Raw genomic sequence first — 12,889 nt, 5'->3', positions numbered from 1 at the left:
GGGACCAAATAAAGAGATGGAGTAACATGACAGCTTCACCTCACCACTGAGCACCATCCACGCACTGCGAGACCCCCTCTGTACATTATGAGGCTGCGGGTGCATTACAGTGATTTCCCTCCAGCCATCGGCAAACAACAATCCCTCCTCGCTTGTGGCAGCATTGGGGGGAAAGCAGGGCACAAACAGGCCTCCACTATGTACCAGCAGCATGCATATAGGTGTGATGTGCCCACCCAGTTCAACACCAAGGACAGCGGCCGGCGCGCGGAGAGCCTGACAGCCATGACAACACATGCACTGCGAGAAAAGGATGATTTATTTCTGCACGGATGCACCGCAAACCTGCCCTGGATGACGCTGCTGTTTCACACACAGACCCGGACTAAACCCCTCACTCGAGCATTTCGCCTTCTCCATGCACAGCGGCTCTTTTGCCCCCTGCAAGAAGCAGCAGCCACATTTCTTTTCTTTTTTTTATCATTTCATCTAAACCACGGCGTCAAGGCGCACGCATCGAATAAAACGCTCCAGCACCTACCTGCTCTCTTTGGAGGGGGGGTCGTCGAGGAGCTCACATGTCCCGTCGCTTATTTTGGTCTGTTCCCGTGCAAGAGTGTTATTATGGTGGGCACCGTTATGTGTCTGCCAGCGCCATGTTATCCTCGCTGAGTGGAGCACTGTGCGGTGCTGTCTGCGCGCTACATCCGGGCTGTTGGAGGGGGAGACAGCGAATGAGCGCGGCCGCTCGGCGGAGGAGAGGGCGGAGAGCGCGGCGGATGTGTGGAGCACCTGTGTGGAGCAGGGACAAACCTCCAGCTACATGATCCACGCCGTGATCCACACCTCCACCTGCAGAGAGGAAGGCTACTGAGCTCCCACCTCCACCCTCTGGACACTACTGACGTTTCACTCATTTCAATTACACACACTAGTTCCATTAAAGGTTCAGTGTGTAGAATTTTAGCAGTAGAATCTAGTGGTGAAGTTTTATGTTGCAGCTGAATACCCCTCACCTCACCCTCCCCTTCCAAACATGAACCTGTGGCAACATTCAGTTGTCATTAAAACTCAAAAGGTGTTTAGATTGTCCAGTCAGAGCTACTGTTAAAAACATGGCAGCCTCCGTAGAGAGGCCCCCCCATGTAAATATAATGTATTTAAATAAAAAGGGGCCATTGTAGAGTTAAGAAAACAACAATTTGTACTATTTAGATGAAACACACTTGTGAAAACATCACTCGGATTATTTTATATTCAATTCTGCCGATAAATCCTTTTCACCTCAGTCTTACACACTGGACCTTTAAACAAATATATATTAAGTTATCTGCACCCAAGCACAGGTGTTGTAACGCTTAGCTAGCTAGTGAGCAGAGGAGGGCAATCAATTGAATTAAAACTAAAAATACATTTCTAAAACGGTGAGCTAAATGATACAGGTAAATATATAAAAATAATTAAACCTAGCTGAATATGTGGACCACAACCTCATGCTACATCCCTGTAGATCAGTGGTGGGTAGAATAGACTGAAACAGTACTCAAGTATTGTTAATTTATAATTCTAATGACTAGTTACTAGTTACATTAAACAAATACATAAACTATATATAAAACTAGTTACATTAAACAAATATATATACTACATATCTAAGTAGTTGCATTCAACAAATATATTTATCTGCACCGACGCCGCAAGCACAGGTGTTGCAACGCTAACTAGCTAGCTAGCTTGTGAGCAGAGAAGAGTTAAACAATTAAAGAAGAAATGGTTGAAATTAATAAATTCATTGATTAAACCTATTGCTGGAATAGTTCAAATACATTCTGAAACAGTGAGCTAAAAGTTACAGGTAAATATTTGAAGTAGTTAGACCTAGCTGGATATGTAGAGCACCTGTACAACTTCCAGGTGCATCACTGTAGATCCACACCTCCCCCTGCAGAGAGGAGGTCTAACACACTGAGCTCCCACCTCTCACACTCAATTACACAAAATATTCAACAAACATATTGAGTTGCCTGCACCCAATTACAGGTGTTGTGACACGAACTAGATAGCAAGCGAGTAGAGAAGGCGGAACGATTAAATTAAAGCAAAAAGGGTTGAAATTGATCTGAATAATTGATTAAAGCCACTGAAATGAATGAAAACAGTGAGATACAAGTAAAGGGTAAATGGTTGAAATACTGTAGATAGACTTTAGTGGATATACAGTACAGTGAACAGTTAATTGTTAGTAACAAACAATGTCGAAAAGTGTTTTATAGGTATTTTACTTATGGTACAAATAAAGGTTGTTGCTAAATAGTTGAAAAGGTTATCTAAAAGTAGATGACAAATGTGCAAGCAGGCCAAACTTTAAATAAAGAGCACAAGCTATATACTATAGACAACGGATAATTAACTTTAAGATTAAGCTAACATTAAGATTAAGAGTAAACAGACCTATATACTGTCCTAATCTTAGCGTAAGACTGTGGGGGCAGATACTTTCAAGGCTGCATCATGATTTTAATTAATATGTTTATATATGTAGCCTATACAGGGCTGGAGTGACCTTCTCACAGGCCCCATGGCAAAAATGATCCCCTATTAACCCCCCTGTCATTGCACAAGGAGTATAATTAGGTTAATGGGGGAAGGTTTATATGCTGGAATAGTATCTGCTTGCATATCTGATTTGTAGTGATTGGATTTCACACTCACACAGTAAAAAACATGCATTCATTTGGGAATTTTCAACTCTTAACCAGAGATTTTAATTTTGGCACGGGGGCGCTCTTGAACAAGGCGTCGAGATTTGTCAGTAAAGCATATGGATATTCAAATGTAAGTTTTCTTTATTTTCTCTCCTGAGGTTTACTACTCCACTGAGCTGTTGCTTCAGACAAAAACTGAGCCAGACCTCTTCTGAAGTGCATTACTGTATTATGTTGACATTTCTCTGCTACTCAGGCTTGGGTGTATATGCAAGTGTTTTTTTAAGAGAGGCCAGGCTCATGGCTATGGCCCAGCGCATTAGGGAGACACACACACACAGTGGGTCAGTCTCTTCCAGCTCCTGCAGTGTCACAGCCCTTAGTGTCCCATCTCTGTTTCTGATATGCCATTTGTTGCATAGGACTCTTCACCCGACTACAGTGACTGGATCTACAAGGGCACGAGTCTGTTTCTCTAACCCTACCCCTAACCCCCTCTGGTTAACTGAGGGAGAAAATGACAGAGGAGGTGGTGAGAAAATATTATCATTCCATGGTCTTGCTCTAAGTGTTGTTAAAGATAGGGATCAATGAGGGCGCAGCTACCACCTGTATTACCATCTTCCCTCAGGCTCATCAGCCTGATAAGTTGATTTACTTGCAAGGAAACAGATTCCATTCTCCCTTTTCCCGAGCTGGTCCTACAGGTGGGGACTTTAATGCACATCACATCCTACAGAATAAATCAGAAGGGCATTTCTGCTCTAAATCTGTGCTATGAACCATATCTAACCACCGTAGATGCTTGTAAAAGTGGGCGTACATTTTGCAAATTGACACACTCCTCTTCACTACTACATCTTCTCCTTGCTCCGGTGATTTGTCCTCTTCCGATGACACCATCCTCACCTCCTCCATCTGCCATGCAGCCTCCCCACCCCCCATAAATCTCCATGGGAAATGTGAGCCCAGACTATATAAGCAGTGGGAACACCCCTCCAGCTCAGGACTATTCCAGGCTGAGACACGTTGATTATGGGCTGCATGGACAGCCACATCTATCCTTCTCACGGGGGAGGGGAGCCTGGTGATTTAGTTTAGGAGTTCAATCATTGAACGAGTTAAACATAGTGGCTAGATAGAGTACAGGACAAGACAATTAAGTGTGCATTGCACAAAAACATTACGTTTTCTCAGAGATGAATAATGGTAAACATCTTCTGGGAAACCCTGGCTCTAGAAACACTTGCATAAGCACTCAGAGGGACACTTGACCACAAACATATCTCTTGAGAATCAATTAGTCACATTATTGGAATTTGTTAGAGTTTGCAATTTCTTAAAAGCCTTACCGGAGAGCGATAGCTTCAACTTTGACTTTAGTATTATCCCAAAGGAAATTAGGTTTGCAGGCCGGCATAAACACGTAGGTCACAGGAATGACAATCAACAACAACATTTATTATTCAAGGAAGACAAATAATGTAAAATATGGAGAATGCATAAAAATAAAAATGCTGAATGAACATAGCAGCGTCATGCCAGAAAATATAAACAAATCATTCTGTGCGTGAACAAAAAAGTGGAAAAAAAGATTAGACCAATGCCAAATAAAATGCCTGATAAGATAAATATTAACTCATTTGGAATACAGCACTTGCTGTTGCATTGATTTATGCTCCTTAAACTAAAGCTTAACAGTGCAGTATCACTGTGATTGGTTACAGAGCTGCATCACATCCCTATGCTGCTTTGTGGCTCAGTCATGTCATGCTATATGCTGATATCATGTCTGTTGACCATACATAAACTGCAGACTCATGCAATCTTATTTCCTAGAATAAAGGACACTCCAGTGACAAAATCCCTCTAACCCACATGTGAGTATTTTTACCCCATCTAGTGCTGGATTGTGGAAGCACACAGGTTACTACAGTGCATCACTGTAATCCTTTGTGGTTATTAAATTGATCTCATAGTGGTGCAGATGTGATGATGATTTTAACACACACACACACACACACGCTAAAACATGCTGCTGTCCCCATGGCAACAGCAGCAAAATAATTTTCTTTTAAATCATCACACACACACACACACACACACACACACACACACACACACACACACACACACACACACACACACACACACACACACATGCTTTGATTCTCACTTGTGTGTTTATTCGCTCTTTGAAGGCACAAAAGCATCTTGAGCTTATTTTCTTCTCTCAGTGAGATCTGCCAGCCACAGGTTATTAAAAATACTATCGCAGAGAAAACCACTCCTTTCATTACAGGTAAACATGTAGAAATGTCACCTATATTTGGGGATTACCCTGAGGGAGTGTTTCTTTTGTACTTCAACCACCCAGCAATTTTCACTTCATTTAAGAAAAAGTGGTAAAAGAGGGAAAATGTGAAGAAAGGGAGATAAGGAGGTTGCAGCTTACGAGTGTTGGAACCAGGCCCAGAGCTTATCAGAGGCTAATGCCACCACCGTCGCTTTGGAAAACCCTGCTCCTGCCAGAACGCTCTCTTCTGCCTAACAGCAGCGCTCCTCACGGCCGTGTCCCTTTTTTCAACAGCCCTCCCATTGGCTGAAACTACAAAAGGAGATGTCCTGTAAGTGACATCATGACTCCTTCTCTTGACCACATGGTAATCCTGCACTCAAATGAAGCACCGTACCCTGCTTTCAAATTCAAATTGAGGTTTATTTGTGGCCCGTGCATAACTTTTCTTTATCACATTATCTCAATGATACATATCGGGTTGAAACCAGCTTGGCCAGTTTCAACATGACAGGCTGATGGGCCAACTGGGTGAATTAGCATGAACCAAATGTTGTGGATTGTATCTTGGCGAGACGTTTCTTCTGACAATAGGGAGCCCGAGCAAAGAAATTATCCACAATCCTCACAAGAAGCTTGAGAAACGATTTCCCATAGATTCTGCATAAATGAGAAATCTGTGTATTACATTCAGTTCATTAGCTCTGTCGCGACATGAAGGTATTGATGCCTGTCTCATTAAAGGTGAAGCTGAAAGTCTCCAATGGGGAATCTATAGTGCGTCAGAGCAGCAGGTAGAAACATAGTATTTGAGTCAACTGAGTTTGAGCCACAGCAGTGTTTAAGGTTCCCACTGCTTATGTGTCCTTGAGAAACATGTCCAAGGTTTTTGTAGCTGATCTAGTGCCCTTCAAGCAGGATTACATATTTCTCTAGTGACGGTCAGCTCTAACTGTAATAGAGTCTTTTTTATGATCACTTGAGGGCAGTGAAACACGTAAACCCAGCAATGACACATCTTTTACAGTTGGCAAACAGTTTCCACATCCAGCAGATAAGACACATTCTTACCATTTGGTTGGAGCTGTGATACATGTGACACGTGATGAATGTAAAGCCAATGTTCAGTCTTATTTTATCTCTGTTTTGGTCTCCACCAGCCCTGGGGAGACATATCCAAGTCTTAAGCAGCTAAATGCTCCACTATCTTCACTAGCTGGTCTGTTACTTCTGCTATTTGTAGGGTACAGTGGGTTTATCAGGGCTTTTATGCTTCTCCCAATAATTCAATGGGAGTAGAGTTAATAGAACAGTTAAGTTTTGGTCAATACAATCGAAACATTGAGCTGAAAGATGCTAAAATTCTCTGTAGAGCTGAGAAGACCTCCAGAGTTATAATGATACTATTAATCAAATTGTATTTATGAAAATATTGCTTAAGTTGCACAACTTGTTCTCAGCAAAAATGTCATGCTGCTCTAAATGTCAAGTAGATACCGTACACCACTATATGAGTATACTGGAAATTTATATTTACTGCTGTAATACAGGCCAATGCAAATTTACAGTTTATCAATAAAAAAATAAAATAATACAAGAACAACACTTTGCTCTGTCACGGCTTGTAAAAGATCTAATCATCCCAGGTTCTTAGACCAACAGATTTGAACACAATTATATCTGATTCTCCTGTGTCCTATCTCTCTTTACAGCTTTTCTTTGGTTTCTAACTTTATGACAATTAGCCACATGACTCTATTGAAAATGTCGGATATCTATACTCTAGTATGTTTATGAATACAGAAAATACCAAAGAGGAAAATATTCCACACTCTAACGTGCCTTTAAAGCAGGCACTATAAAACTGTTATTATTGAAACGCTGTTAAGGTGTCAAGCTAATTTGTGAATAATAATTTGTACAGGCTTATTTGCATGAACGTTAACTTAAAAAATACCTTAATACCTGGTTCTTTAACCCATCACATCCTGTCAATCAAAGCAGTATTGGAGGTAGAAATTACCTGTAACCCTGAGCGGCTACTTATCTGAGGGAGGGTCAGCTTTGACAGCAAGTTTCATTAAATTGACTTACAGTAAATTATATTGTCTATATGTTCTACATATATGAGGGATGTTCTTCATCCTCTATGTCTCCAGATGGAGTTTAAACTTAGAGACTCAGCTGCATAAATGTCAGGCGCTGAATTCTCTGAGGATTAAGTCTCAGCATTCTGAGACGCTTCTGCAATTTCTGACATTTTTCAGCTCAGGTGATGGCTAATCTAATAACACAGTGAGGACAACCAGTGCAGTTGTGTTAATTCACATATGTGTTACTTGTTATGGAGCCTGTTGCCCTGGAGATTCATAATTTGACCCTGACATGTCTCCTGCTTGTCAAAATTATCTGAATCAGTATTTTAACATGTTAGAGGAGGACAGAGAGTTCAACAATAGAGAAACATAACACATGAAGTCTGACTGAGCCCATGACAGTGAGTTAACCTGCGGATGAACTGAGCAGCGTCAATGAGCAGGAGTCATTGGAACATACAGAAAAACAGCAGTGAGACCTGACTTCATTGTCTGTTTGCTGTAATTGTGTTACCATGTGAAGCTTAGACAGATATGTGTTACACTGTCTCATGACCGCTCCACAGTGAAGGGAACCACAGTAACACAAGAACAGGTCATTGTGCTGTCAGCGGATCTGGTCAGGGGTAAAAAAGAGAATGTCATCCCCACCACCAACACTTCTTCTTCACTCCTTCGCTCTCGACCAGCCAGAAGCTGGTTCAGCTCAAGCTTTCTTTGTGTTTCTACATGTTTCTTTGCCACTGTCACATAGTGCTCACTCATTCAGTGCTAAAAGTTGTGGGAGTTTACTGAACCCAGATATATTTAATCCAATAGACAGGCTTACACTCATAGGATCCAAAACTCAAACTCAGGCAACAAAACTCAGTTGCAAAGAACTAAACCAAGCGAGAGGTAACATCAGTGACCAGAACTGGAACTTAACAGACAAAGAAGACTGTGGAGCAGAGAGAGAAATACCAATGGAATGAAGGAATAATACAGCACGACACGTCAGGGCAGACAATCAACAAAAAGGGAAACCAGACAAAGGCAAAAAGAAAGAGACTCACAAGATAAGTAACTTCAGAGTAAAACAGGAAATTACAGGAAAAAGTCCAACCCCAAAAGTCCCAAAGTCAGCACAAAAAAGTAATTCACAGACCAAAGTAAATAACAAGTTCAAATCAAAAGATTTCCAAAATGTTCGAGTCACTCCAAACCCCTTAATGGACTTAAACAACAGAGGGGAAGTTGGGTTTATATATTAAAAGTACCCCGTGATAATTTCTGTTATTTGCCACTGTGACAATAAAATTGACTTAACGACACACTATTGTATATATAGTAGTATGTGAATACATGGCAAATATTATATATATATATATATATTTCCTTTTTCTTCAGTTTTATTTGATTAAAAACCCTCATAACTTTTATAACTCTTCGGAGGAAAAGGCGACCATTCATAAATGTTGTGACAAGTGAGGGCGTGGCATCTCTTTGTGACGGTGCAGTGATGGAGCGAGGAGGGACCCAGTGCTGAGAAGCGTTTGCAGCTATAAAAGAGAGTTGCCTTGTTCATGGCTAAAGGACGACTGACTCACCTGAACCACACCACAGCCTGCAGCCTGCTCCTGTGTGCACCTGAAGACGAGAGACAACAAAAAAGGTAACTTCTTGGTTTAATTGTATCTGCGGCAGCTTATACAAATTATATTAATTTCAAAATATATATTTTATTTCCATGCATCACAACCAAAAAGGCTCCTCACATCCAAAAGTTTTCATGGTGTCAGGAAAAGGATGTTTGACCTGGTCCTGGACTGATTCTAATGTAATAATAATAATGATATAATGTTATTCTAATATATAGATATTAACAATCTGCATACAGCTATATGTCGTGAATTGGTTTGATTGCTGTGCATTTGTTAGTAATGATGGTGATGATAAGGATAATAGGGTCAAAAATAAGGGTTAAAGATAAGCCTTAAACATTATTCCTAAATACAGAATGTGTGTAATTATAAAATCTTATCAACACTTTTGCTTTAACATGCATTAGCTGCACGCTATTATTTTTTCTTTTTTAGTAAACACACATAATAAATAAGCCATTATCATAATGACATATGTTGTATTTCTTCTAAATAGTTTACGCAAAGTCTCAGTAGTGACTGAAATAACCTTATACCAGTAAAAGTGAATGAGGAGTCCCAGGAATCATTGTTGTTGCACATTCCTCTCTAACAGCACATATGACCCACAGTCACTGTTCTGCTCTCATCATTCCATTAGTGTGTCCCATGGCATCCAATCAGCTGCAGTTAACAATGTATGTCTCTATGGAGACAGTCATTCACTGATGCATTTGTTTGCTGACACTTTATGATATCTTTAAACAGCTAGAGAGTCCCCTGGTGGTCACCTGGAGAACTATTTTCTCCTCCCCACAGCTTATAAAAAACTCAGTGTTTGGAGTGAAAAAAGAAAAGAAAGAAAGAAAGAAAGAAAGAAAAGAAACGAAACCATTTCATACAGTCTCAATACTACTGTTTGAAATCTTTTTTATTTATTTCAACTCTGGTTTGATTGGCTGTTATGTCCCATAAGATGCAATTTTCTTTTTCTTTTATGATTTCATGACTAAATTCTGTTTTAGTTTTCTTCTCTTTCTGTCTCTACAGTTTGCGCTATGTTTGCAATAATTAAATGTGTACTTGATCTTGTTCTGACAGGCAGCATGGATGTAAGTACCTCATCAAATTCTCAGATCTCTGCACTGGTAAGACTTACACAAGTCATTCTCTCCATTTTTCCATCTAAACATAAGTGCTTACATCTTTGCTTGTGTCAAACTGCCATGTTTGCAACTGCAAGTTGGTGTCCTCCATCCTCTCCACCCTCTCTCTCCCTCGTATCTCTATCCTCGCCCCTGACCCTTCTCTCTCTTCTCCCTCCTCCCCCTCTCCTCCCTCTCAGCATTCTGACGCTCTCTGTGGCAGCTGCCCGTCCTATGGTTCTGCCCCACAGACTAACAGCCTCTGGCCCACCCTGCCTCCGTCTGGAACTGGTTTCCCTGCGTGGCCGGGACAGCCCGCCCAGGCCACACCGTGCTGGACCGGCCAGCCAAACTCACCCTGCTGGACTACGACACAACCAGCTCAGGTCTCCGTCCCGGCTCCTGTTCTGTTTCCTGCCCCAGTGCAGGCTGTATCACCAGCTCCAGTACCAACTGCCATAGTGCCAGCTCCAGTTCTAGCTCCAGCTCAAGCCTCAGGGCAGCCCTGCTACCCTTGTTGGCCAGGCACAGAGTATCAGCCTTTTCAGCCACCAGCTCCAATTCAAGCCCAGCTGCCTGCTCCAGCCCCGGCTCTGGCCCCGGCTCCAACTCTAATCCCAGTTACAGCACCTGCTCCTGCACCTGCTCCTGCTCCTGCTCCTGCTCCAAGCGCCCATCAACATTTACCTGGGTGGCCTGCCCGCCCCGGCTGGCCTTATAACCCAGGACAGTCAGGGTGGCCTGGACAGAATCCATCTATGATGCCTCTCCACTGGCTTCCACCTACATCTGGACCTCTAGTAAGTCAAATGCAAGGCATCTCACTACTATGGTGCTTGGTTGTCAGGTTGGTTTATGTCCTTCTCTCCCTTCTGTGCTGATCAGAGTGTTCCATACAACTTGAACCTGGCACGAGGGGTGTATGACAAGATGATGATGACCATCCTGGGCCACGTGAAACCTAATGCTAAAATGTAAGCATGTTTAAATGTACTTAGTGTCTTCCTGTGCCAATCTGATTCTTATATATTCAGTTTTTCAATCAGAGTACATTCAAAATATGAAAGTCTCATTATCAAGGGAAAAACAGATGAGTTCAACACAACAGAGAAAATACAGCATCAGTGAAAGTCAAGCTTTGGTCTCCCGCAGGTTCACAGTGAACTTCCTGAGGGGCAATGACATCGCCTTTCATATCAACCCTCGCTTCAATGAAGGGGGCAAACAGGTGTTTGTCCGTAACCACAAACTGGGCGAGCGCTGGGGCCCTGAAGAGAGGGACCTGAAGGGGCCCTTCCCCTTTGCCCCCGGGAGCCCGTTTGAGGTGAGTTTTAGAAAGAGAAACCTCATAGTGGATTCAGATGCTATATGTAGCATGCTAACATCATTAAAATCATTATCATTTACCTTTAAGTATCAGCGTCTGTTGCTGTTAATATACCCTTATATAATTCCATTCCATTAACAGACACTACTAATCATTTTTTAACCATTTGTTTGTGGTGAGAGTTTTAAAAGATGTTGATGTTTCAAAGTTCCACACGTCACCTTTAACTGAGGTCACTTTCTCATGGTTAACGTCAGGGTAACGTTTGGAAAAGACTGAAAGGGTTGGAAAGTCATTTGTGCAAGCGAGTCCTAGATAAGGGAGGTGCTGCACTGCAGGGAGGCTCCTGGAGGTCAGTGGGGGTCTCACGTTGCTCAATAACATCAATAACAATTATGCTTCTCCAGGAGGTGACTAATCTGAGGAATCTATTTCTGTCGCTGATGTGTCCGAGAGTCCTCATGTCCATGTTTACTGACAAACGTAACAACCACAGTGGGTTTCACTGCAGTTTTACCTTAATTTTTAAGGTTAAAGTTTTACTGGATTTTCGAATAATGAAAAAAAATCCTTAACTTTACATCATTATCCTAGTAAAATATTTTTCCAACATAAGAACCCCTTAAAAAATGCTGTGATCTTAGACTGAATAAAAAGATGGACGACATGACAGCCCCTAAAAGTGACACCTAATCTGGTTGATTCCCCCCTGGTGGCTGGCTGCAGCATATGTCATAAGCCTGGCCTCCTCCATGTTAACAGATGGGACATGGACCAAACTAAAAACCCAAAGTACATGTGAAATACATTTCTCACTCTCAGCACAGGATGGCAGCACCAGAACCTGAGTTATTTTGGGTTCATTTTTGTACAGTGGGAGGAAGTGGAGACATTTCATCCATCTTGATATACAGTCACTGCCTGTGATTTATTTATGTATTTTTTTATATTTAACTTGAGCACTGCATGCATGATAGTCTGATAGCACAGTGTGTGTGGTCAGTGTTACATTGGTGGTGACCCGCTCCATTCCAGATGAAGATCCTGTGCACTCAGGAGGTGTTCAGGGTGGCGGTGAACAACATCCCGTTGTTTGAGTTTCGACACCGCATCAGAGAGCTGAACCGGGTCGACAGAATCAACATCCTGCATGACGTCGTCCTCACCTACGTCAACATCGAGACACTTCCATAGAAAACACGCTGTAACTCATGTGCATGTATACATGTACTAGCACAAATCTATGATAGACGTATGAGTGCGTTGTAAATGCAGCAGAAATACATATATAGGACACAGAAATTTGCCCACACACAAAGATACACACAGGCTATTAATACATTGTAATGTGGAAACACTGAAGCCTTCTCTTTTTATATCATAGTGCTTAGAGATTGAATAACTGTGTGTTTTTAAGAATATTAATAATCACAAGAGCTGAGCTCATTCTATAAAGTGCCACAATTAGTTACACCGCTAACCATTTAGTTTACATAAAGCTTTTCATTATAAAGATGCTCCTGCTATTTATTGTGCACACTTGTATTATTAAATTGTCACTAATAAGAGAAAATAAAACATGTATCAATATTGTCTGAAGACCACAGGATCTATTAATGGTTCAGTTTTCTGTGGTTCTGTTTATTGTAATTATACTTGGATTCGATTATGGCTGAGAAATAAACAATCAAATCCAAC

At 41.6% G+C, this 12,889-nt stretch overlaps 2 protein-coding genes across 4 annotated transcripts in view; one reads left to right on the top strand and one right to left on the bottom strand.

The window, feature by feature from the left end:
• pak7 (p21 protein (Cdc42/Rac)-activated kinase 7) overlaps positions 1 to 890 on the bottom strand; it is a 76,445-nt gene extending 75,555 nt beyond the window's left edge. For 2 of the 3 annotated variants that reach the window (XM_034580353.1, XM_034580352.1), the window contains exon 1: positions 542 to 890. The gene's annotated coding sequence lies outside the window, so the exon portion shown is untranslated. The remainder of the gene's footprint in view (positions 1 to 541) is intronic. The other variant, XM_034580354.1, reaches the window with a different exon arrangement.
• Positions 891 to 5,214: 4,324 nt separating this feature from the next.
• Positions 5,215 to 12,878, top strand: LOC117758258 (galectin-3-like). The gene is made up of 7 exons (XM_034579789.1): positions 5,215 to 5,368; positions 8,597 to 8,751; positions 9,821 to 9,831; positions 10,065 to 10,664; positions 10,750 to 10,838; positions 11,017 to 11,188; positions 12,227 to 12,878. The coding sequence occupies exons 3-7, from the start codon at positions 9,826 to 9,828 to the stop codon at positions 12,383 to 12,385; spliced, it is 1,026 nt and encodes a 341-aa protein (XP_034435680.1). The 5' UTR covers positions 5,215 to 5,368; positions 8,597 to 8,751; positions 9,821 to 9,825; the 3' UTR covers positions 12,386 to 12,878.
• The last annotated feature ends 11 nt before the right edge of the window (positions 12,879 to 12,889 follow it).

The sequence above is a fragment of the Hippoglossus hippoglossus genome, chromosome 24, assembly GCF_009819705.1.
Source record: "Hippoglossus hippoglossus isolate fHipHip1 chromosome 24, fHipHip1.pri, whole genome shotgun sequence".
NCBI classification, from domain to species: domain Eukaryota; kingdom Metazoa; phylum Chordata; class Actinopteri; order Pleuronectiformes; family Pleuronectidae; genus Hippoglossus; species Hippoglossus hippoglossus.
This window is presented reverse-complemented; position numbering and strand designations above follow the sequence as displayed.